Genomic DNA, 22,297 nt, shown 5'->3' with positions numbered 1-22,297 from the left:
ATTACAGCAACCCAATCCAGGCAGGATATCGAATGGTCCAGAATGTTCAGTAATGAAGGTTTGAGTCATCCTGCGAGGCCAAGCACCATGACCGGCTGACATGCTATCTCAGGGCAAAGGGAATGAGAAATGGGTAGTGAAAGAAGGCAGTTATAAGTACCAGCTACAGCAATGTGAGCTGCTGGAGAAACCAGGACTGTAATACTAAATATCTTGGTGAGTTATTAACTCATATCCCTCCTCAGGTGGAAGAAGAAACCAACAAACAAGAAAAGTGCAGCTTTTGCTAACAGAGATTTATTAAATTTAAACAGCTCCCTTTTTCGTAGCTTCTGGAAGGGAATTCTCTTCACTTCAGGATTATAGGGAGCTTCAGCAATAACCTGTTCCATCCTACAGCATATGTCCTTGTTTCTCCTTGGTCTTTGCACTAACACAATTATTTTTTTCTCATGTGCTTAACTTTTCTGAGATGGCAGTGGGAATCTATTTCTTTAAGCGCCTTCTCGAGTTGCTGAATTAAGACAACTTTTTTAAACCTGAAATTAAAGAGGTATTCCATTCACCAGAGGATACCTACAGCATCTATGAGATGTAAGAGGTAGAGTGGATACAAAATAGAGTTTACCATCTACATGCAAGTAGAAAATGCATCCTCATGGAAAGATGTAAACTAGAAAAACACAAAGCGAGTCAACTGAGGGCCCACGCACACTCCCAGATTTTGATAAATTTGGAAGGCTCCATGGTATTGGAAGAAAGTGTTAGAATAAGATAGTATCAACCTAAATGTCTGTGGAAATAGCATGAACTATGATTGAGGGCCAGGGATTAGGAGGAACAAAGCATGATTTGTTCCTGCCCCGCCCCAAATTGGGCGCAAGTGCTTAAAACAATAGCACAGTTCCTTTTTGCACTCACCTTGCTGCTTCCTTGATGGTAAATTCAACAAATTGTCTCTTGACTTTCATAGATCCTTGTACCTCTTCAAGCAAAATGAAAATTCTTTCATAATCTGAAGATATTTAAAAAATTAGTATTTCTACAATTACGAAAATGAAATATACCTCAATCTTAGCGCATCCACTACCACAGTATACATTTTCCATGGGCTACAATGTTACATAGTGTTTGTGTTTTGAGTGCTTTAATCACGACATCTGTATATTACTAAGGAAACTATTGTGAACACTAACAAAGGAAAACAAAACACTTAAGCAGACATATTAGCAATTTTCAGTGAAATTAAAGTAAAGCCATGCTAAATTATATACAGATCCAATTCAGCCAAACAATGAGCTCAAGAGGCAGCTCAATTCTGTTCTAAATCATAGAATGAGACACTTCTCATGCTTTCACTGATAGACATTCTTGCAGTACTTACTTCGCCCAAACCTTCGAACTTCTTTCACTAATTGATATTTTATATCGTCATTAATTTTCTTTGCCATGGCAGGAGATATTTGTGGTGTATTTGGCACAGTTTCCACTGAAGACATTGTTGTGACTGGTGGGTCACCTGCAGAGACACTGTAGTTTTTGGTGCCTACCGCAAATTCATTACTATCAGGTTTGTAAAGCAGCTCATCTTTGCTGAGACTTGTGAAGTCGTAAGAGAAAGAATCCAATGCATTGGGTGGCGTACGATGTCCTGTCATATTTATAAGCTCTGGTGAATCAGAATTCGACAGGAAGCCATCAGGAGGGGTTTGACCATTTTCCATCTCCTCCTCCTGGATATCGTGAATGACAGTAGCATCTGGAATCCAAATGAAAAAGTTGAGCTGTGAGATAAGTGCATTATGTCACCCCCACAGTATATCCCTCTGATGCCCAGTTTCTAGGGAGTTATCTCATGAAGCAAGAGGATACACCAGGTGGCGATCCAAGACCCCTCAAACTAAGTTCAACTAAGATAATACAACAAAACCACCTTCTTCCCTGCAGGACACTATGCATGCATGTGGAAACCAATCAGGACAGTGCAACCAGTACACAAACATACACAGATCCCTGGTACTCCTGCATGAAATACCAGCTCCTGACAGATTAATACACCCTGGTGGAACCGTTAACAAGGAGTTATCAGGTGCCTGTTGGCCATTTGTCATCTTCTCCTCATGGACATTGTGAGTGGCGGTGACATCTGGAAACAAAATGAAGAGGTCGAGCTGTGAGGTAAGTGCATAATGACAATCCCACAGGGATATCTTGCTGATGCTCAGTTTCTAGGACATTATCCCATAAAGCAGGAGGATATACCAGGTGGCAATCAGAGACCCTGAAATTGAGGCAAGCAAAAGTAATACCGCAAAACCACCTTCTTCCCTTGGTGACACTACGCATGCATACGGAAATCAAGTAGGAAAGTACGACTTACAAGAAAACATACACAGATCCCTGGTACTCATGGCTGGAATGTTAGCTCCTGCTATATTAATAAGCCCTGATGGAGGGGTTAACAAGAAGTTATGAGATGCTGGTTGGCCGTTTTTTATCTTCTCTCCACGGACACGGTGAGTGACGGTTGCATTTGGAAACCAAATGAAGAGATTGAGCCGTGAGGTAAGTGCATTATGTCAACCCCATAGGTATATCTCTCAGATGCTCAGTTTCTAGGAAGTTATCAATGAAAGAAGGCAAGGATATGCCAGGTGGACATATGATACCCCTCAAACTGAGGCTAGGAAAGAATATACAACAAAATTACCTTCTACCATTCATGAAAATATGCCTGTTTAGGGAAACCAAGTAGGACAGCACAACTAATAAGCAGACATACACAGATCCCTGGTAATCGTGGATGAAATTCCAGCCGCTGCCATATGACGAAGCCATGGAGGAGCAGTTGACAAGATGTTACCAGGTGCTGGTTGGCTGTTATTTTTCTTCTCTTCATGGATGTTGTGAGTGACTGCAGCATCTGGAAACCAAAAGAAGAGGTTGGGCTGTGAGGTAAGTGCATTATGTCAACCGCACAGGCATATCCTTCTGATGCTCAGTATCCAGGAAATTATCTCATTAAGAAGGAGGATATACCAGGTAGCAATCTGAGAACCCTAAAATTGAGGCCTGAAAAGATAATACAACAAAACTACATTCTTCCCTCATGACACTATGCATGCATATGGAAACCAAGTACGACAGTACAACAAGTGAACAAACTTACACTGATCCCTGTAACTCATGGATAAAACACCAGTTGCTGCCATATTAATAAGTGCTGGTGGAACAGTTGAGAAGACATTATCGGATGCTGCTTGGCCATCTTTAATCTTCTCTTCATGGACATTGTGAGTGACAGTAGCATCTGGAACAGAAATAAAGAGGTTAAGTTGTGAGTTAAGTGCATTATGTCAACCCCACAGGTATATCCTCCTGATGCTCGGCTTCTAGAAAAGTATTTCATAAAGCCGGAGAGGATATGCCAGATGGCGACCTGAGAACACTCAAATTGAACTCATGAAAGATAATACAACAAAACCACCTTCTCCTATTCCTGACACTAGGCATGCATATGAAAACCAAGTAGGACAGTACAACTGAATAAGCAAACATACACTGATCCCTGGTACTCATGGCTGGAATAGCAGCTGCTGTCAAATAAGTAAATAATGGTAGAACAGTTGACAAGTCATAACTAGGTTGTGGTTGGTTATTTTCCATCCTCTCTTCACGGACATTTTGAGTGACGGTAGCATCTGGAAACCAAATAAAGAGGTCGACTTGTGACGTAAGTGCATTTTGTCAACATCACAGGTATATCCCTCTGATGTTCAGTTTGTAAGAAATTGTTCCATAACACAGGAGGCTATATCAGGTGGTGATCTGAGACCCCTCAAATTTAGTCCAGAAACGATAATGCAACAAAACCACCTTCTTCCCTGCATGACACTGCATGCGTATGGAAGTCAAGTAGGACAGTACGACTAGAAAACAAACATACACTGATCCCTGGTACTCAGGGATGGAATACCAGCCCCTGTGAAATGCATAAGCCCTGCCGTAACAGTTGACAATAATGTATCAGGTGCTCTTTGCTAATTTTTAATCTTTTCCTCACAGTCATTGAGAGTGATGGTAAAACCTGGAAACCACATGAAGAGGTTGAGCTGTGAGGTAGGTGTATTATGTCAGCCCTACAGATATATCCCTCTGATGCCCAGTTTCAAATTGAGCCAGGAAAGATAATTCACAAAACAACCTGCTTCCCTTCATGACACTATGCATGCATATGGAAATCAAGGAGGACGGTATAACTAAAAAACACACATACACAGATCCCTGGAACTCATTGCTGGAATACTAGCTCCTGGCATATTAATAAGCCCGGATAGAACATTTGACAAGACGTTATCCTGTGTTCGTTGGCCGTTTTCCATCCTCGCTTCGTGGACACGGTGATTGACGGTAGCATCTAGAAACCAAATAAAGAGGTCGAGCTGTGAGTTCAGTGCATTATGCCAAGCACACATGTATATACCCCTCTGATGCTCAGTTTCTAGGAATTTATCACATAAAGCAGGAGGATATACCAGGCAGCGATCTGAGACCCCACAAATTCAGCTCACGAAAGACAATACAAGAAAACCACATTCTTCCATTTATGATACTGCATTCATATGGAAACCAAGTAGGATAGTACAACAAGTAAACAAACATACACTGATCCCTGCTACTCATGGGTGGAATACCAGCTCCCGCCAAGTTAATAAGCCCTGGTGTAACCGCTGACAAGACGTTATCAGGGGCTGGTTGGCTGTTGTCTTTCTTCTCTTCACGGACATTGTGAACGATGGTAGCATCTGGAAACCAAATGTAGTTGATGAGCTGTCAGGTAAGTGCAGTATGTCAGTCCCACAGGAATACCCCCTCTGATGCTCACTATCTAGGAATTTATCTCCTAAGGAATTAGGATATACCAGGGAGCAATCGAAAACCCTAAAATTGAGGCTAGAAAACATAATACAACAATACCGCCTTCTTCCCTTGATGACAATATGCATGCATGTGGAAACCAGGTAGGACATCACAACAAGTAAACAAACTTACGCTGATCCCTGGTACTCAGGGGTGGAATACCAGCCCCTGTGAAATGCATAGGCCCTGCTGTAACAGTTGACAATAATGTATCAGGTGCTCTTTGCTAATTTTTAATCTTTTCTTCACAGTCGTTGTGAGTGATGGTAAAATCTGGAAACCACATGAAGAGGTTGAGCTGTGAGGTAGGTGCATTATGTCAGCCCTACAGATATATCACCCTGATGCCCAGTTTCTAGGAAATTATCTAAGAAAGCAGGGGAGGATATGCCCTGTGGACAACTGAGATCCCTCAAATTGACGTTAGGGAAGAATATACTATAAAACCACATCTACCCTTCATGAAAATATGCATGCATATGTAAACCAAGCATGACAGTACAACTAATTAATGGACACACACAGATCCTTGGTACTCATGGATGGAACACCACCCGCAGCCATATGACCAAGCCGTGGTGCAACATTTGATACGACCTTATCAGTTCGGGGTTTGCCACTTTCCATCTTCTCTTCACGAACACTGTGAGTAATGGTAGCATCTGGAAACCAAAGGGAGAGGCCAAGCTGTGAGGTACGTGCATTACGTCAACCCCACCGATATATCCCACTGACGATGAGTTTTTAGAAAATTATCCCGTAAAGCAGGATAATAGATCATATGATGATCTGAGGCCCCTCAAATTGAGTCCAGGAAGGATAATTCACAAAACAACCTTCTTCCCTTCATGACACTATGCATGCATATGGAAATCAAGGAGGACGGTATAACTAAAAAACACACATACACAGATCCCTGGAACTCATTGCTGGAATACTAGCTCCTGGCATATTAATAAGCCCGGATAGAACATTTGACAAGACGTTATCCTGTGTTCGTTGGCCGTTTTCCATCCTCGCTTCGTGGACACGGTGATTGACGGTAGCACCTAGAAACCAAATAAAGAGGTCGAGCTGTGAGTTCAGTGCATTATGCCAAGCACACATGTATATACCCCTCTGATGCTCAGTTTCTAGGAATTTATCACATAAAGCAGGAGGATATACCAGGCAGCGATCTGAGACCCCACAAATTCAGCTCACGAAAGACAATACAAGAAAACCACATTCTTCCATTTATGATACTGCATTCATATGGAAACCAAGTAGGATAGTACAACAAGTAAACAAACATACACTGATCCCTGCTACTCATGGGTGGAATACCAGCTCCCGCCAAGTTAATAAGCCCTGGTGTAACCGCTGACAAGACGTTATCAGGGGCTGGTTGGCTGTTGTCTTTCTTCTCTTCACGGACATTGTGAACGATGGTAGCATCTGGAAACCAAATGTAGTTGATGAGCTGTCAGGTAAGTGCAGTATGTCAGTCCCACAGGAATACCCCCTCTGATGCTCACTATCTAGGAATTTATCTCCTAAGGAATTAGGATATACCAGGGAGCAATCGAAAACCCTCAAATTGAGGCTAGAAAACATAATACAACAATACCGCCTTCTTCCCTTGATGACAATATGCATGCATGTGGAAACCAGGTAGGACATCACAACAAGTAAACAAACTTACGCTGATCCCTGGTACTCAGGGGTGGAATACCAGCCCCTGTGAAATGCATAGGCCCTGCTGTAACAGTTGACAATAATGTATCAGGTGCTCTTTGCTAATTTTTAATCTTTTCTTCACAGTCGTTGTGAGTGATGGTAAAATCTGGAAACCACATGAAGAGGTTGAGCTGTGAGGTAGGTGCATTATGTCAGCCCTACAGATATATCACCCTGATGCCCAGTTTCTAGGAAATTATCTAAGAAAGCAGGGGAGGATATGCCCTGTGGACAACTGAGATCCCTCAAATTGACGTTAGGGAAGAATATACTATAAAACCACATCTACCCTTCATGAAAATATGCATGCATATGTAAACCAAGCATGACAGTACAACTAATTAATGGACATACACAGATCCTTGGTACTCATGGATGGAACACCACCCGCAGCCATATGACCAAGCCGTGGTGCAACATTTGATACGACCTTATCAGTTCGGGGTTTGCCACTTTCCATCTTCTCTTCACGAACACTGTGAGTAATGGTAGCATCTGGAAACCAAAGGGAGAGGCCAAGCTGTGAGGTACGTGCATTACGTCAACCCCACCGATATATCCCACTGACGATGAGTTTTTAGAAAATTATCCCGTAAAGCAGGATAATAGATCATATGATGATCTGAGGCCCCTCAAATTGAGGCCAGGAAAGATAATTCACAAAACAACCTTCTTCCCTTCATGACACTATGCATGCATATGGAAATCAAGGAGGACGGTATAACTAAAAAACACACATACACAGATCCCTGGAACTCATTGCTGGAATACTAGCTCCTGGCATATTAATAAGCCCGGATAGAACATTTGACAAGACGTTATCCTGTGTTCGTTGGCCGTTTTCCATCCTCGCTTCGTGGACACGGTGATTGACGGTAGCACCTAGAAACCAAATAAAGAGGTCGAGCTGTGAGTTCAGTGCATTATGCCAAGCACACATGTAGATACCCCTCTGATGCTCAGTTTCTAGGAATTTATCACATAAAGCAGGAGGATATACCAGGCAGCGATCTGAGACCCCACAAATTCAGCTCACGAAAGACAATACAAGAAAACCACATTCTTCCATTTATGATACTGCATTCATATGGAAACCAAGTAGGATAGTACAACAAGTAAACAAACATACACTGATCCCTGCTACTCATGGGTGGAATACCAGCTCCCGCCAAGTTAATAAGCCCTGGTGTAACCGCTGACAAGACGTTATCAGGGGCTGGTTGGCTGTTGTCTTTCTTCTCTTCACGGACATTGTGAACGATGGTAGCATCTGGAAACCAAATGTAGTTGATGAGCTGTCAGGTAAGTGCAGTATGTCAGTCCCACAGGAATACCCCCTCTGATGCTCACTATCTAGGAATTTATCTCCTAAGGAATTAGGATATACCAGGGAGCAATCGAAAACCCTAAAATTGAGGCTAGAAAACATAATACAACAATACCGCCTTCTTCCCTTGATGACAATATGCATGCATGTGGAAACCAGGTAGGACATCACAACAAGTAAACAAACTTACGCTGATCCCTGGTACTCAGGGGTGGAATACCAGCCCCTGTGAAATGCATAGGCCCTGCTGTAACAGTTGACAATAATGTATCAGGTGCTCTTTGCTAATTTTTAATCTTTTCTTCACAGTCGTTGTGAGTGATGGTAAAATCTGGAAACCACATGAAGAGGTTGAGCTGTGAGGTAGGTGCATTATGTCAGCCCTACAGATATATCACCCTGATGCCCAGTTTCTAGGAAATTATCTAAGAAAGCAGGGGAGGATATGCCCTGTGGACAACTGAGATCCCTCAAATTGACGTTAGGGAAGAATATACTATAAAACCACATCTACCCTTCATGAAAATATGCATGCATATGTAAACCAAGCATGACAGTACAACTAATTAATGGACATACACAGATCCTTGGTACTCATGGATGGAACACCACCCGCAGCCATATGACCAAGCCGTGGTGCAACATTTGATACGACCTTATCAGTTCGGGGTTTGCCACTTTCCATCTTCTCTTCACGAACACTGTGAGTAATGGTAGCATCTGGAAACCAAAGGGAGAGGCCAAGCTGTGAGGTACGTGCATTACGTCAACCCCACCGATATATCCCACTGACGATGAGTTTTTAGAAAATTATCCCGTAAAGCAGGATAATAGATCATATGATGATCTGAGGCCCCTCAAATTGAGGCCAGGAAAGATAATTCACAAAACAACCTTCTTCCCTTCATGACACTATGCATGCATATGGAAATCAAGGAGGACGGTATAACTAAAAAACACACATACACAGATCCCTGGAACTCATTGCTGGAATACTAGCTCCTGGCATATTAATAAGCCCGGATAGAACATTTGACAAGACGTTATCCTGTGTTCGTTGGCCGTTTTCCATCCTCGCTTCGTGGACACGGTGATTGACGGTAGCACCTAGAAACCAAATAAAGAGGTCGAGCTGTGAGTTCAGTGCATTATGCCAAGCACACATGTATATACCCCTCTGATGCTCAGTTTCTAGGAATTTATCACATAAAGCAGGAGGATATACCAGGCAGCGATCTGAGACCCCACAAATTCAGCTCACGAAAGACAATACAAGAAAACCACATTCTTCCATTTATGATACTGCATTCATATGGAAACCAAGTAGGATAGTACAACAAGTAAACAAACATACACTGATCCCTGCTACTCATGGGTGGAATACCAGCTCCCGCCAAGTTAATAAGCCCTGGTGTAACCGCTGACAAGACGTTATCAGGGGCTGGTTGGCTGTTGTCTTTCTTCTCTTCACGGACATTGTGAACGATGGTAGCATCTGGAAACCAAATGTAGTTGATGAGCTGTCAGGTAAGTGCAGTATGTCAGTCCCACAGGAATACCCCCTCTGATGCTCACTATCTAGGAATTTATCTCCTAAGGAATTAGGATATACCAGGGAGCAATCGAAAACCCTAAAATTGAGGCTAGAAAACATAATACAACAATACCGCCTTCTTCCCTTGATGACAATATGCATGCATGTGGAAACCAGGTAGGACATCACAACAAGTAAACAAACTTACGCTGATCCCTGGTACTCAGGGGTGGAATACCAGCCCCTGTGAAATGCATAGGCCCTGCTGTAACAGTTGACAATAATGTATCAGGTGCTCTTTGCTAATTTTTAATCTTTTCTTCACAGTCGTTGTGAGTGATGGTAAAATCTGGAAACCACATGAAGAGGTTGAGCTGTGAGGTAGGTGCATTATGTCAGCCCTACAGATATATCACCCTGATGCCCAGTTTCTAGGAAATTATCTAAGAAAGCAGGGGAGGATATGCCCTGTGGACAACTGAGATCCCTCAAATTGACGTTAGGGAAGAATATACTATAAAACCACATCTACCCTTCATGAAAATATGCATGCATATGTAAACCAAGCATGACAGTACAACTAATTAATGGACACACACAGATCCTTGGTACTCATGGATGGAACACCACCCGCAGCCATATGACCAAGCCGTGGTGCAACATTTGATACGACCTTATCAGTTCGGGGTTTGCCACTTTCCATCTTCTCTTCACGAACACTGTGAGTAATGGTAGCATCTGGAAACCAAAGGGAGAGGCCAAGCTGTGAGGTACGTGCATTACGTCAACCCCACCGATATATCCCACTGACGATGAGTTTTTAGAAAATTATCCCGTAAAGCAGGATAATAGATCATATGATGATCTGAGGCCCCTCAAATTGAGGCCAGGAAAGATAATTCACAAAACAACCTGCTTCCCTTCATGACACTATGCATGCATATGGAAATCAAGGAGGACGGTATAACTAAAAAACACACATACACAGATCCCTGGAACTCATTGCTGGAATACTAGCTCCTGGCATATTAATAAGCCCGGATAGAACATCTGACAAGACGTTATCCTGTGTTCGTTGGCCGTTTTCCATCCTCGCTTCGTGGACACGGTGATTGACGGTAGCATCTAGAAACCAAATAAAGAGGTCGAGCTGTGAGTTCAGTGCATTATGCCAAGCACACATGTAGATACCCCTCTGATGCTCAGTTTCTAGGAATTTATCACATAAAGCAGGAGGATATACCAGGCAGCGATCTGAGACCCCACAAATTCAGCTCACGAAAGACAATACAAGAAAACCACATTCTTCCATTTATGATACTGCATTCATATGGAAACCAAGTAGGATAGTACAACAAGTAAACAAACATACACTGATCCCTGCTACTCATGGGTGGAATACCAGCTCCCGCCAAGTTAATAAGCCCTGGTGTAACCGCTGACAAGACGTTATCAGGGGCTGGTTGGCTGTTGTCTTTCTTCTCTTCACGGACATTGTGAACGATGGTAGCATCTGGAAACCAAATGTAGTTGATGAGCTGTCAGGTAAGTGCAGTATGTCAGTCCCACAGGAATACCCCCTCTGATGCTCACTATCTAGGAATTTATCTCCTAAGGAATTAGGATATACCAGGGAGCAATCGAAAACCCTAAAATTGAGGCTAGAAAACATAATACAACAATACCGCCTTCTTCCCTTGATGACAATATGCATGCATGTGGAAACCAGGTAGGACATCACAACAAGTAAACAAACTTACGCTGATCCCTGGTACTCAGGGGTGGAATACCAGCCCCTGTGAAATGCATAGGCCCTGCTGTAACAGTTGACAATAATGTATCAGGTGCTCTTTGCTAATTTTTAATCTTTTCTTCACAGTCGTTGTGAGTGATGGTAAAATCTGGAAACCACATGAAGAGGTTGAGCTGTGAGGTAGGTGCATTATGTCAGCCCTACAGATATATCACCCTGATGCCCAGTTTCTAGGAAATTATCTAAGAAAGCAGGGGAGGATATGCCCTGTGGACAACTGAGATCCCTCAAATTGACGTTAGGGAAGAATATACTATAAAACCACATCTACCCTTCATGAAAATATGCATGCATATGTAAACCAAGCATGACAGTACAACTAATTAATGGACACACACAGATCCTTGGTACTCATGGATGGAACACCACCCGCAGCCATATGACCAAGCCGTGGTGCAACATTTGATACGACCTTATCAGTTCGGGGTTTGCCACTTTCCATCTTCTCTTCACGAACACTGTGAGTAATGGTAGCATCTGGAAACCAAAGGGAGAGGCCAAGCTGTGAGGTACGTGCATTACGTCAACCCCACCGATATATCCCACTGACGATGAGTTTTTAGAAAATTATCCCGTAAAGCAGGATAATAGATCATATGATGATCTGAGGCCCCTCAAATTGAGGCCAGGAAAGATAATTCACAAAACAACCTTCTTCCCTTCATGACACTATGCATGCATATGGAAATCAAGGAGGACGGTATAACTAAAAAACACACATACACAGATCCCTGGAACTCATTGCTGGAATACTAGCTCCTGGCATATTAATAAGCCCGGATAGAACATCTGACAAGACGTTATCCTGTGTTCGTTGGCCGTTTTCCATCCTCGCTTCGTGGACACGGTGATTGACGGTAGCACCTAGAAACCAAATAAAGAGGTCGAGCTGTGAGTTCAGTGCATTATGCCAAGCACACATGTATATACCCCTCTGATGCTCAGTTTCTAGGAATTTATCACATAAAGCAGGAGGATATACCAGGCAGCGATCTGAGACCCCACAAATTCAGCTCACGAAAGACAATACAAGAAAACCACATTCTTCCATTTATGATACTGCATTCACATGGAAACCAAGTAGGATAGTACAACAAGTAAACAAACATACACTGATCCCTGCTACTCATGGGTGGAATACCAGCTCCCGCCAAGTTAATAAGCCCTGGTGTAACCGCTGACAAGACGTTATCAGGGGCTGGTTGGCTGTTGTCTTTCTTCTCTTCACGGACATTGTGAACGATGGTAGCATCTGGAAACCAAATGTAGTTGATGAGCTGTCAGGTAAGTGCAGTATGTCAGTCCCACAGGAATACCCCCTCTGATGCTCACTATCTAGGAATTTATCTCCTAAGGAATTAGGATATACCAGGGAGCAATCGAAAACCCTAAAATTGAGGCTAGAAAACATAATACAACAATACCGCCTTCTTCCCTTGATGACAATATGCATGCATGTGGAAACCAGGTAGGACATCACAACAAGTAAACAAACTTACGCTGATCCCTGGTACTCAGGGGTGGAATACCAGCCCCTGTGAAATGCATAGGCCCTGCTGTAACAGTTGACAATAATGTATCAGGTGCTCTTTGCTAATTTTTAATCTTTTCTTCACAGTCGTTGTGAGTGATGGTAAAATCTGGAAACCACATGAAGAGGTTGAGCTGTGAGGTAGGTGCATTATGTCAGCCCTACAGATATATCACCCTGATGCCCAGTTTCTAGGAAATTATCTAAGAAAGCAGGGGAGGATATGCCCTGTGGACAACTGAGATCCCTCAAATTGACGTTAGGGAAGAATATACTATAAAACCACATCTACCCTTCATGAAAATATGCATGCATATGTAAACCAAGCATGACAGTACAACTAATTAATGGACACACACAGATCCTTGGTACTCATGGATGGAACACCACCCGCAGCCATATGACCAAGCCGTGGTGCAACATTTGATACGACCTTATCAGTTCGGGGTTTGCCACTTTCCATCTTCTCTTCACGAACACTGTGAGTAATGGTAGCATCTGGAAACCAAAGGGAGAGGCCAAGCTGTGAGGTACGTGCATTACGTCAACCCCACCGATATATCCCACTGACGATGAGTTTTTAGAAAATTATCCCGTAAAGCAGGATAATAGATCATATGATGATCTGAGGCCCCTCAAATTGAGGCCAGGAAAGATAATTCACAAAACAACCTGCTTCCCTTCATGACACTATGCATGCATATGGAAATCAAGGAGGACGGTATAACTAAAAAACACACATACACAGATCCCTGGAACTCATTGCTGGAATACTAGCTCCTGGCATATTAATAAGCCCGGATAGAACATCTGACAAGACGTTATCCTGTGTTCGTTGGCCGTTTTCCATCCTCGCTTCGTGGACACGGTGATTGACGGTAGCATCTAGAAACCAAATAAAGAGGCCGAGCTGTGAGTTCAGTGCATTATGCCAAGCACACATGTAGATACCCCTCAGATGCTCAGTTTCTAGGAATTTATCACATAAAGCAGGAGGATATACCAGGCAGCGATCTGAGACCCCACAAATTCAGCTCACGAAAGACAATACAAGAAAACCACATTCTTCCATTTATGATACTGCATTCATATGGAAACCAAGTAGGATAGTACAACAAGTAAACAAACATACACTGATCCCTGCTACTCATGGGTGGAATACCAGCTCCCGCCAAGTTAATAAGCCCTGGTGTAACCGCTGACAAGACGTTATCAGGGGCTGGTTGGCTGTTGTCTTTCTTCTCTTCACGGACATTGTGAACGATGGTAGCATCTGGAAACCAAATGTAGTTGATGAGCTGTCAGGTAAGTGCAGTATGTCAGTCCCACAGGAATACCCCCTCTGATGCTCACTATCTAGGAATTTATCTCCTAAGGAATTAGGATATACCAGGGAGCAATCGAAAACCCTAAAATTGAGGCTAGAAAACATAATACAACAATACCGCCTTCTTCCCTTGATGACAATATGCATGCATGTGGAAACCAGGTAGGACATCACAACAAGTAAACAAACTTACGCTGATCCCTGGTACTCAGGGGTGGAATACCAGCCCCTGTGAAATGCATAGGCCCTGCTGTAACAGCTGACAATAATGTATCAGGTGCTCTTTGCTAATTTTTAATCTTTTCTTCACAGTCGTTGTGAGTGATGGTAAAATCTGGAAACCACATGAAGAGGTTGAGCTGTGAGGTAGGTGCATTATGTCAGCCCTACAGATATATCACCCTGATGCCCAGTTTCTAGGAAATTATCTAAGAAAGCAGGGGAGGATATGCCCTGTGGACAACTGAGATCCCTCAAATTGACGTTAGGGAAGAATATACTATAAAACCACATCTACCCTTCATGAAAATATGCATGCATATGTAAAACAAGCATGACAGTACAACTAATTAATGGACACACACAGATCCTTGGTACTCATGGATGGAACACCACCCGCAGCCATATGACCAAGCCGTGGTGCAACATTTGATACGACCTTATCAGTTCGGGGTTTGCCACTTTCCATCTTCTCTTCACGAACACTGTGAGTAATGGTAGCATCTGGAAACCAAAGGGAGAGGCCAAGCTGTGAGGTACGTGCATTACGTCAACCCCACCGATATATCCCACTGACGATGAGTTTTTAGAAAATTATCCCGTAAAGCAGGATAATAGATCATATGATGATCTGAGGCCCCTCAAATTGAGGCCAGGAAAGATAATTCACAAAACAACCTTCTTCCCTTCATGACACTATGCATGCATATGGAAATCAAGGAGGACGGTATAACTAAAAAACACACATACACAGATCCCTGGAACTCATTGCTGGAATACTAGCTCCTGGCATATTAATAAGCCCGGATAGAACATCTGACAAGACGTTATCCTGTGTTCGTTGGCCGTTTTCCATCCTCGCTTCGTGGACACGGTGATTGACGGTAGCACCTAGAAACCAAATAAAGAGGTCGAGCTGTGAGTTCAGTGCATTATGCCAAGCACACATGTATATACCCCTCTGATGCTCAGTTTCTAGGAATTTATCACATAAAGCAGGAGGATATACCAGGCAGCGATCTGAGACCCCACAAATTCAGCTCACGAAAGACAATACAAGAAAACCACATTCTTCCATTTATGATACTGCATTCACATGGAAACCAAGTAGGATAGTACAACAAGTAAACAAACATACACTGATCCCTGCTACTCATGGGTGGAATACCAGCTCCCGCCAAGTTAATAAGCCCTGGTGTAACCGCTGACAAGACGTTATCAGGGGCTGGTTGGCTGTTGTCTTTCTTCTCTTCACGGACATTGTGAACGATGGTAGCATCTGGAAACCAAATGTAGTTGATGAGCTGTCAGGTAAGTGCAGTATGTCAGTCCCACAGGAATACCCCCTCTGATGCTCACTATCTAGGAATTTATCTCCTAAGGAATTAGGATATACCAGGGAGCAATCGAAAACCCTAAAATTGAGGCTAGAAAACATAATACAACAATACCGCCTTCTTCCCTTGATGACAATATGCATGCATGTGGAAACCAGGTAGGACATCACAACAAGTAAACAAACTTACGCTGATCCCTGGTACTCAGGGGTGGAATACCAGCCCCTGTGAAATGCATAGGCCCTGCTGTAACAGTTGACAATAATGTATCAGGTGCTCTTTGCTAATTTTTAATCTTTTCTTCACAGTCGTTGTGAGTGATGGTAAAATCTGGAAACCACATGAAGAGGTTGAGCTGTGAGGTAGGTGCATTATGTCAGCCCTACAGATATATCACCCTGATGCCCAGTTTCTAGGAAATTATCTAAGAAAGCAGGGGAGGATATGCCCTGTGGACAACTGAGATCCCTCAAATTGACGTTAGGGAAGAATATACTATAAAACCACATCTACCCTTCATGAAAATATGCATGCATATGTAAACCAAGCATGACAGTACAACTAATTAATGGACACACACAGATCCTTGGTACTCATGGATGGAACACCACCCGCAGCCATATGACCAAGCCGTGGTGCAACATTTGATACGACCTTATCAGTTCGGGGTTTGCCACTTTCCATCTTCTCTTCACGAACACTGTGAGTAATGGTAGCATCTGGAAACCAAAGGGAGAGGCCAAGCTGTGAGGTACGTGCATTACGTCAACCCCACCGATATATCCCACTGACGATGAGTTTTTAGAAAATTATCCCGTAAAGCAGGATAATAGATCATATGATGATCTGAGGCCCCTCAAATTGAGGCCAGGAAAGATAATTCACAAAACAACCTTCTTCCCTTCATGACACTATGCATGCATATGGAAATCAAGGAGGACGGTATAACTAAAAAACACACATACACAGATCCCTGGAACTCATTGCTGGAATACTAGCTCCTGGCATATTAATAAGCCCGGATAGAACATCTGACAAGACGTTATCCTGTGTTCGTTGGCCGTTTTCCATCCTCGCTTCGTGGACACGGTGATTGACGGTAGCACCTAGAAACCAAATAAAGAGGTCGAGCTGTGAGTTCAGTGCATTATGCCAAGCACACATGTATATACCCCTCTGATGCTCAGTTTCTAGGAATTTATCACATAAAGCAGGAGGATATACCAGGCAGCGATCTGAGACCCCACAAATTCAGCTCACGAAAGACAATACAAGAAAACCACATTCTTCCATTTATGATACTGCATTCACATGGAAACCAAGTAGGATAGTACAACAAGTAAACAAACATACACTGATCCCTGCTACTCATGGGTGGAATACCAGCTCCCGCCAAGTTAATAAGCCCTGGTGTAACCGCTGACAAGACGTTATCAGGGGCTGGTTGGCTGTTGTCTTTCTTCTCTTCACGGACATTGTGAACGATGGTAGCATCTGGAAACCAAATGTAGTTGATGAGCTGTCAGGTAAGTGCAGTATGTCAGTCCCACAGGAATACCCCCTCTGATGCTCACTATCTAGGAATTTATCTCCTAAGGAATTAGGATATACCAGGGAGCAATCGAAAACCCTAAAATTGAGGCTAGAAAACATAATACAACAATACCGCCTTCTTCCCTTGATGACAATATGCATGCATGTGGAAACCAGGTAGGACATCACAACAAGTAAACAAACTTACGCTGATCCCTGGTACTCAGGGGTGGAATACCAGCCCCTGTGAAATGCATAGGCCCTGCTGTAACAGTTGACAATAATGTATCAGGTGCTCTTTGCTAATTTTTAATCTTTTCTTCACAGTCGTTGTGAGTGATGGTAAAATCTGGAAACCACATGAAGAGGTTGAGCTGTGAGGTAGGTGCATTATGTCAGCCCTATAGATATATCACCCTGATGCCCAGTTTCTAGGAAATTATCTAAGAAAGCAGGGGAGGATATGCCCTGTGGACAACTGAGATCCCTCAAATTGACGTTAGGGAAGAATATACTATAAAACCACATCTACCCTTCATGAAAATATGCATGCATATGTAAACCAAGCATGACAGTACAACTAATTAATGGACACACACAGATCCTTGGTACTCATGGATGGAACACCACCCGCAGCCATATGACCAAGCCGTGGTGCAACATTTGATACGACCTTATCAGTTCGGGGTTTGCCACTTTCCATCTTCTCTTCACGAACACTGTGAGTAATGGTAGCATCTGGAAACCAAAGGGAGAGGCCAAGCTGTGAGGTACGTGCATTACGTCAACCCCACCGATATATCCCACTGACGATGAGTTTTTAGAAAATTATCCCGTAAAGCAGGATAATAGATCATATGATGATCTGAGGCCCCTCAAATTGAGGCCAGGAAAGATAATTCACAAAACAACCTTCTTCCCTTCATGACACTATGCATGCATATGGAAATCAAGGAGGACGGTATAACTAAAAGACACACATACACAGATCCCTGGAACTCATTGCTGGAATACTAGCTCCTGGAATATTAATAAGCCCGGATAGAACATCTGACAAGACGTTATCCTGTGTTCGTTGGCCGTTTTCCATCCTCGCTTCGTGGACACGGTGATTGACGGTAGCATCTAGAAACCAAATAAAGAGGTCGAGCTGTGAGTTCAGTGCATTATGCCAAGCACACATGTATATACCCCTCTGATGCTCAGTTTCTAGGAATTTATCACATAAAGCAGGAGGATATACCAGGCAGCGATCTGAGACCCCACAAATTCAGCTCACGAAAGACAATACAAGAAAACCACATTCTTCCATTTATGATACTGCATTCATATGGAAACCAAGTAGGATAGTACAACAAGTAAACAAACATACACTGATCCCTGCTACTCATGGGTGGAATACCAGCTCCCGCCAAGTTAATAAGCCCTGGTGTAACCGCTGACAAGACGTTATCAGGGGCTGGTTGGCTGTTGTCTTTCTTCTCTTCACGGACATTGTGAACGATGGTAGCATCTGGAAACCAAATGTAGTTGATGAGCTGTCAGGTAAGTGCAGTATGTCAGTCCCACAGGAATACCCCCTCTGATGCTCACTATCTAGGAATTTATCTCCTAAGGAATTAGGATATACCAGGGAGCAATCGAAAACCCTAAAATTGAGGCTAGAAAACATAATACAACAATACCGCCTTCTTCCCTTGATGACAATATGCATGCATGTGGAAACCAGGTAGGACATCACAACAAGTAAACAAACTTACGCTGATCCCTGGTACTCAGGGGTGGAATACCAGCCCCTGTGAAATGCATAGGCCCTGCTGTAACAGTTGACAATAATGTATCAGGTGCTCTTTGCTAATTTTTAATCTTTTCTTCACAGTCGTTGTGAGTGATGGTAAAATCTGGAAACCACATGAAGAGGTTGAGCTGTGAGGTAGGTGCATTATGTCAGCCCTACAGATATATCACCCTGATGCCCAGTTTCTAGGAAATTATCTAAGAAAGCAGGGGAGGATATGCCCTGTGGACAACTGAGATCCCTCAAATTGACGTTAGGGAAGAATATACTATAAAACCACATCTACCCTTCATGAAAATATGCATGCATATGTAAACCAAGCATGACAGTACAACTAATTAATGGACACACACAGATCCTTGGTACTCATGGATGGAACACCACCCGCAGCCATATGACCAAGCCGTGGTGCAACATTTGATACGACCTTATCAGTTCGGGGTTTGCCACTTTCCATCTTCTCTTCACGAACACTGTGAGTAATGGTAGCATCTGGAAACCAAAGGGAGAGGCCAAGCTGTGAGGTACGTGCATTACGTCAACCCCACCGATATATCCCACTGACGATGAGTTTTTAGAAAATTATCCCGTAAAGCAGGATAATAGATCATATGATGATCTGAGGCCCCTCAAATTGAGGCCAGGAAAGATAATTCACAAAACAACCTTCTTCCCTTCATGACACTATGCATGCATATGGAAATCAAGGAGGACGGTATAACTAAAAGACACACATACACAGATCCCTGGAACTCATTGCTGGAATACTAGCTCCTGGCATATTAATAAGCCCGGATAGAACATTTGACAAGACGTTATCCTGTGTTCGTTGGCCGTTTTCCATCCTCGCTTCGTGGACACGGTGATTGACGGTAGCATCTAGAAACCAAATAAAGAGGTCGAGCTGTGAGTTCAGTGCATTATGCCAAGCACACATGTATATACCCCTCTGATGCTCAGTTTCTAGGAATTTATCACATAAAGCAGGAGGATATACCAGGCAGCGATCTGAGACCCCACAAATTCAGCTCACGAAAGACAATACAAGAAAACCACATTCTTCCATTTATGATACTGCATTCATATGGAAACCAAGTAGGATAGTACAACAAGTAAACAAACATACACTGATCCCTGCTACTCATGGGTGGAATACCAGCTCCCGCCAAGTTAATAAGCCCTGGTGTAACCGCTGACAAGACGTTATCAGGGGCTGGTTGGCTGTTGTCTTTCTTCTCTTCACGGACATTGTGAACGATGGTAGCATCTGGAAACCAAATGTAGTTGATGAGCTGTCAGGTAAGTGCAGTATGTCAGTCCCACAGGAATACCCCCTCTGATGCTCACTATCTAGGAATTTATCTCCTAAGGAATTAGGATATACCAGGGAGCAATCGAAAACCCTAAAATTGAGGCTAGAAAACATAATACAACAATACCGCCTTCTTCCCTTGATGACAATATGCATGCATGTGGAAACCAGGTAGGACATCACAACAAGTAAACAAACTTACGCTGATCCCTGGTACTCAGGGGTGGAATACCAGCCCCTGTGAAATGCATAGGCCCTGCTGTAACAGTTGACAATAATGTATCAGGTGCTCTTTGCTAATTTTTAATCTTTTCTTCACAGTCGTTGTGAGTGATGGTAAAATCTGGAAACCACATGAAGAGGTTGAGCTGTGAGGTAGGTGCATTATGTCAGCCCTACAGATATATCACCCTGATGCCCAGTTTCTAGGAAATTATCTAAGAAAGCAGGGGAGGATATGCCCTGTGGACAACTGAGATCCCTCAAATTGACGTTAGGGAAGAATATACTATAAAACCACATCTACCCTTCATGAAAATATGCATGCATATGTAAACCAAGCATGACAGTACAACTAATTAATGGACATACACAGATCCTTGGTACTCATGGATGGAACACCACCCGCAGCCATATGACCAAGCCGTGGTGCAACATTTGATACGACCTTATCAGTTCGGGGTTTGCCACTTTCCATCTTCTCTTCACGAACACTGTGAGTAATGGTAGCATCTGGAAACCAAAGGGAGAGGCCAAGCTGTGAGGTACGTGCATTACGTCAACCCCACCGATATATCCCACTGACGATGAGTTTTTAGAAAATTATCCCGTAAAGCAGGATAATAGATCATATGATGATCTGAGGCCCCTCAAATTGAGGCCAGGAAAGATAATTCACAAAACAACCTTCTTCCCTTCATGACACTATGCATGCATATGGAAATCAAGGAGGACGGTATAACTAAAAAACACACATACACAGATCCCTGGAACTCATTGCTGGAATACTAGCTCCTGGCATATTAATAAGCCCGGATAGAACATTTGACAAGACGTTATCCTGTGTTCGTTGGCCGTTTTCCATCCTCGCTTCGTGGACACGGTGATTGACGGTAGCATCTAGAAACCAAATAAAGAGGTCGAGCTGTGAGTTCAGTGCATTATGCCAAGCACACATGTATATACCCCTCTGATGCTCAGTTTCTAGGAATTTATCACATAAAGCAGGAGGATATACCAGGCAGCGATCTGAGACCCCACAAATTCAGCTCACGAAAGACAATACAAGAAAACCACATTCTTCCATTTATGATACTGCATTCATATGGAAACCAAGTAGGATAGTACAACAAGTAAACAAACATACACTGATCCCTGCTACTCATGGGTGGAATACCAGCTCCCGCCAAGTTAATAAGCCCTGGTGTAACCGCTGACAAGACGTTATCAGGGGCTGGTTGGCTGTTGTCTTTCTTCTCTTCACGGACATTGTGAACGATGGTAGCATCTGGAAACCAAATGTAGTTGATGAGCTGTCAGGTAAGTGCAGTATGTCAGTCCCACAGGAATACCCCCTCTGATGCTCACTATCTAGGAATTTATCTCCTAAGGAATTAGGATATACCAGGGAGCAATCGAAAACCCTAAAATTGAGGCTAGAAAACATAATACAACAATACCGCCTTCTTCCCTTGATGACAATATGCATGCATGTGGAAACCAGGTAGGACATCACAACAAGTAAACAAACTTACGCTGATCCCTGGTACTCAGGGGTGGAATACCAGCCCCTGTGAAATGCATAGGCCCTGCTGTAACAGTTGACAATAATGTATCAGGTGCTCTTTGCTAATTATTAATCTTTTCTTCACAGTCGTTGTGAGTGATGGTAAAATCTGGAAACCACATGAAGAGGTTGAGCTGTGAG

At 43.1% G+C, this 22,297-nt stretch overlaps 1 protein-coding gene across 1 annotated transcript; it reads right to left on the bottom strand.

The window, feature by feature from the left end:
- Positions 1-335: 335 nt before the first annotated feature.
- SAGE1 (sarcoma antigen 1) lies at positions 336-22,082 on the bottom strand. The gene is given in 39 exon segments (XM_063634600.1): positions 336-539; positions 922-1,015; positions 1,385-1,759; positions 2,006-2,146; positions 2,783-2,923; positions 3,170-3,310; positions 3,561-3,701; positions 5,442-5,582; positions 5,829-5,969; positions 6,217-6,357; positions 6,605-6,745; positions 6,994-7,134; positions 7,381-7,521; positions 7,769-7,909; positions 8,157-8,297; positions 8,546-8,686; positions 9,351-9,486; positions 10,174-10,238; positions 10,485-10,625; positions 10,903-11,038; positions 11,726-11,790; positions 12,037-12,177; positions 12,455-12,590; positions 13,278-13,342; positions 14,007-14,142; positions 14,830-14,894; positions 15,141-15,281; positions 15,559-15,694; positions 16,382-16,446; positions 16,693-16,833; positions 17,111-17,246; positions 17,934-17,998; positions 18,245-18,385; positions 18,663-18,798; positions 19,486-19,550; positions 20,215-20,350; positions 21,038-21,102; positions 21,767-21,902; positions 22,050-22,082. Coding segments are annotated over 39 exon segments (4,884 nt in total). The 3' UTR covers positions 336-439.
- Positions 22,083-22,297: the final 215 nt, after the last annotated feature.

This window comes from Symphalangus syndactylus, chromosome X, assembly GCF_028878055.3.
Source record: "Symphalangus syndactylus isolate Jambi chromosome X, NHGRI_mSymSyn1-v2.1_pri, whole genome shotgun sequence".
NCBI lineage: Eukaryota > Metazoa > Chordata > Mammalia > Primates > Hylobatidae > Symphalangus > Symphalangus syndactylus.
Note: the sequence above shows the minus strand (reverse complement) of the source record. Positions and strands in the feature narration are given on the sequence as shown.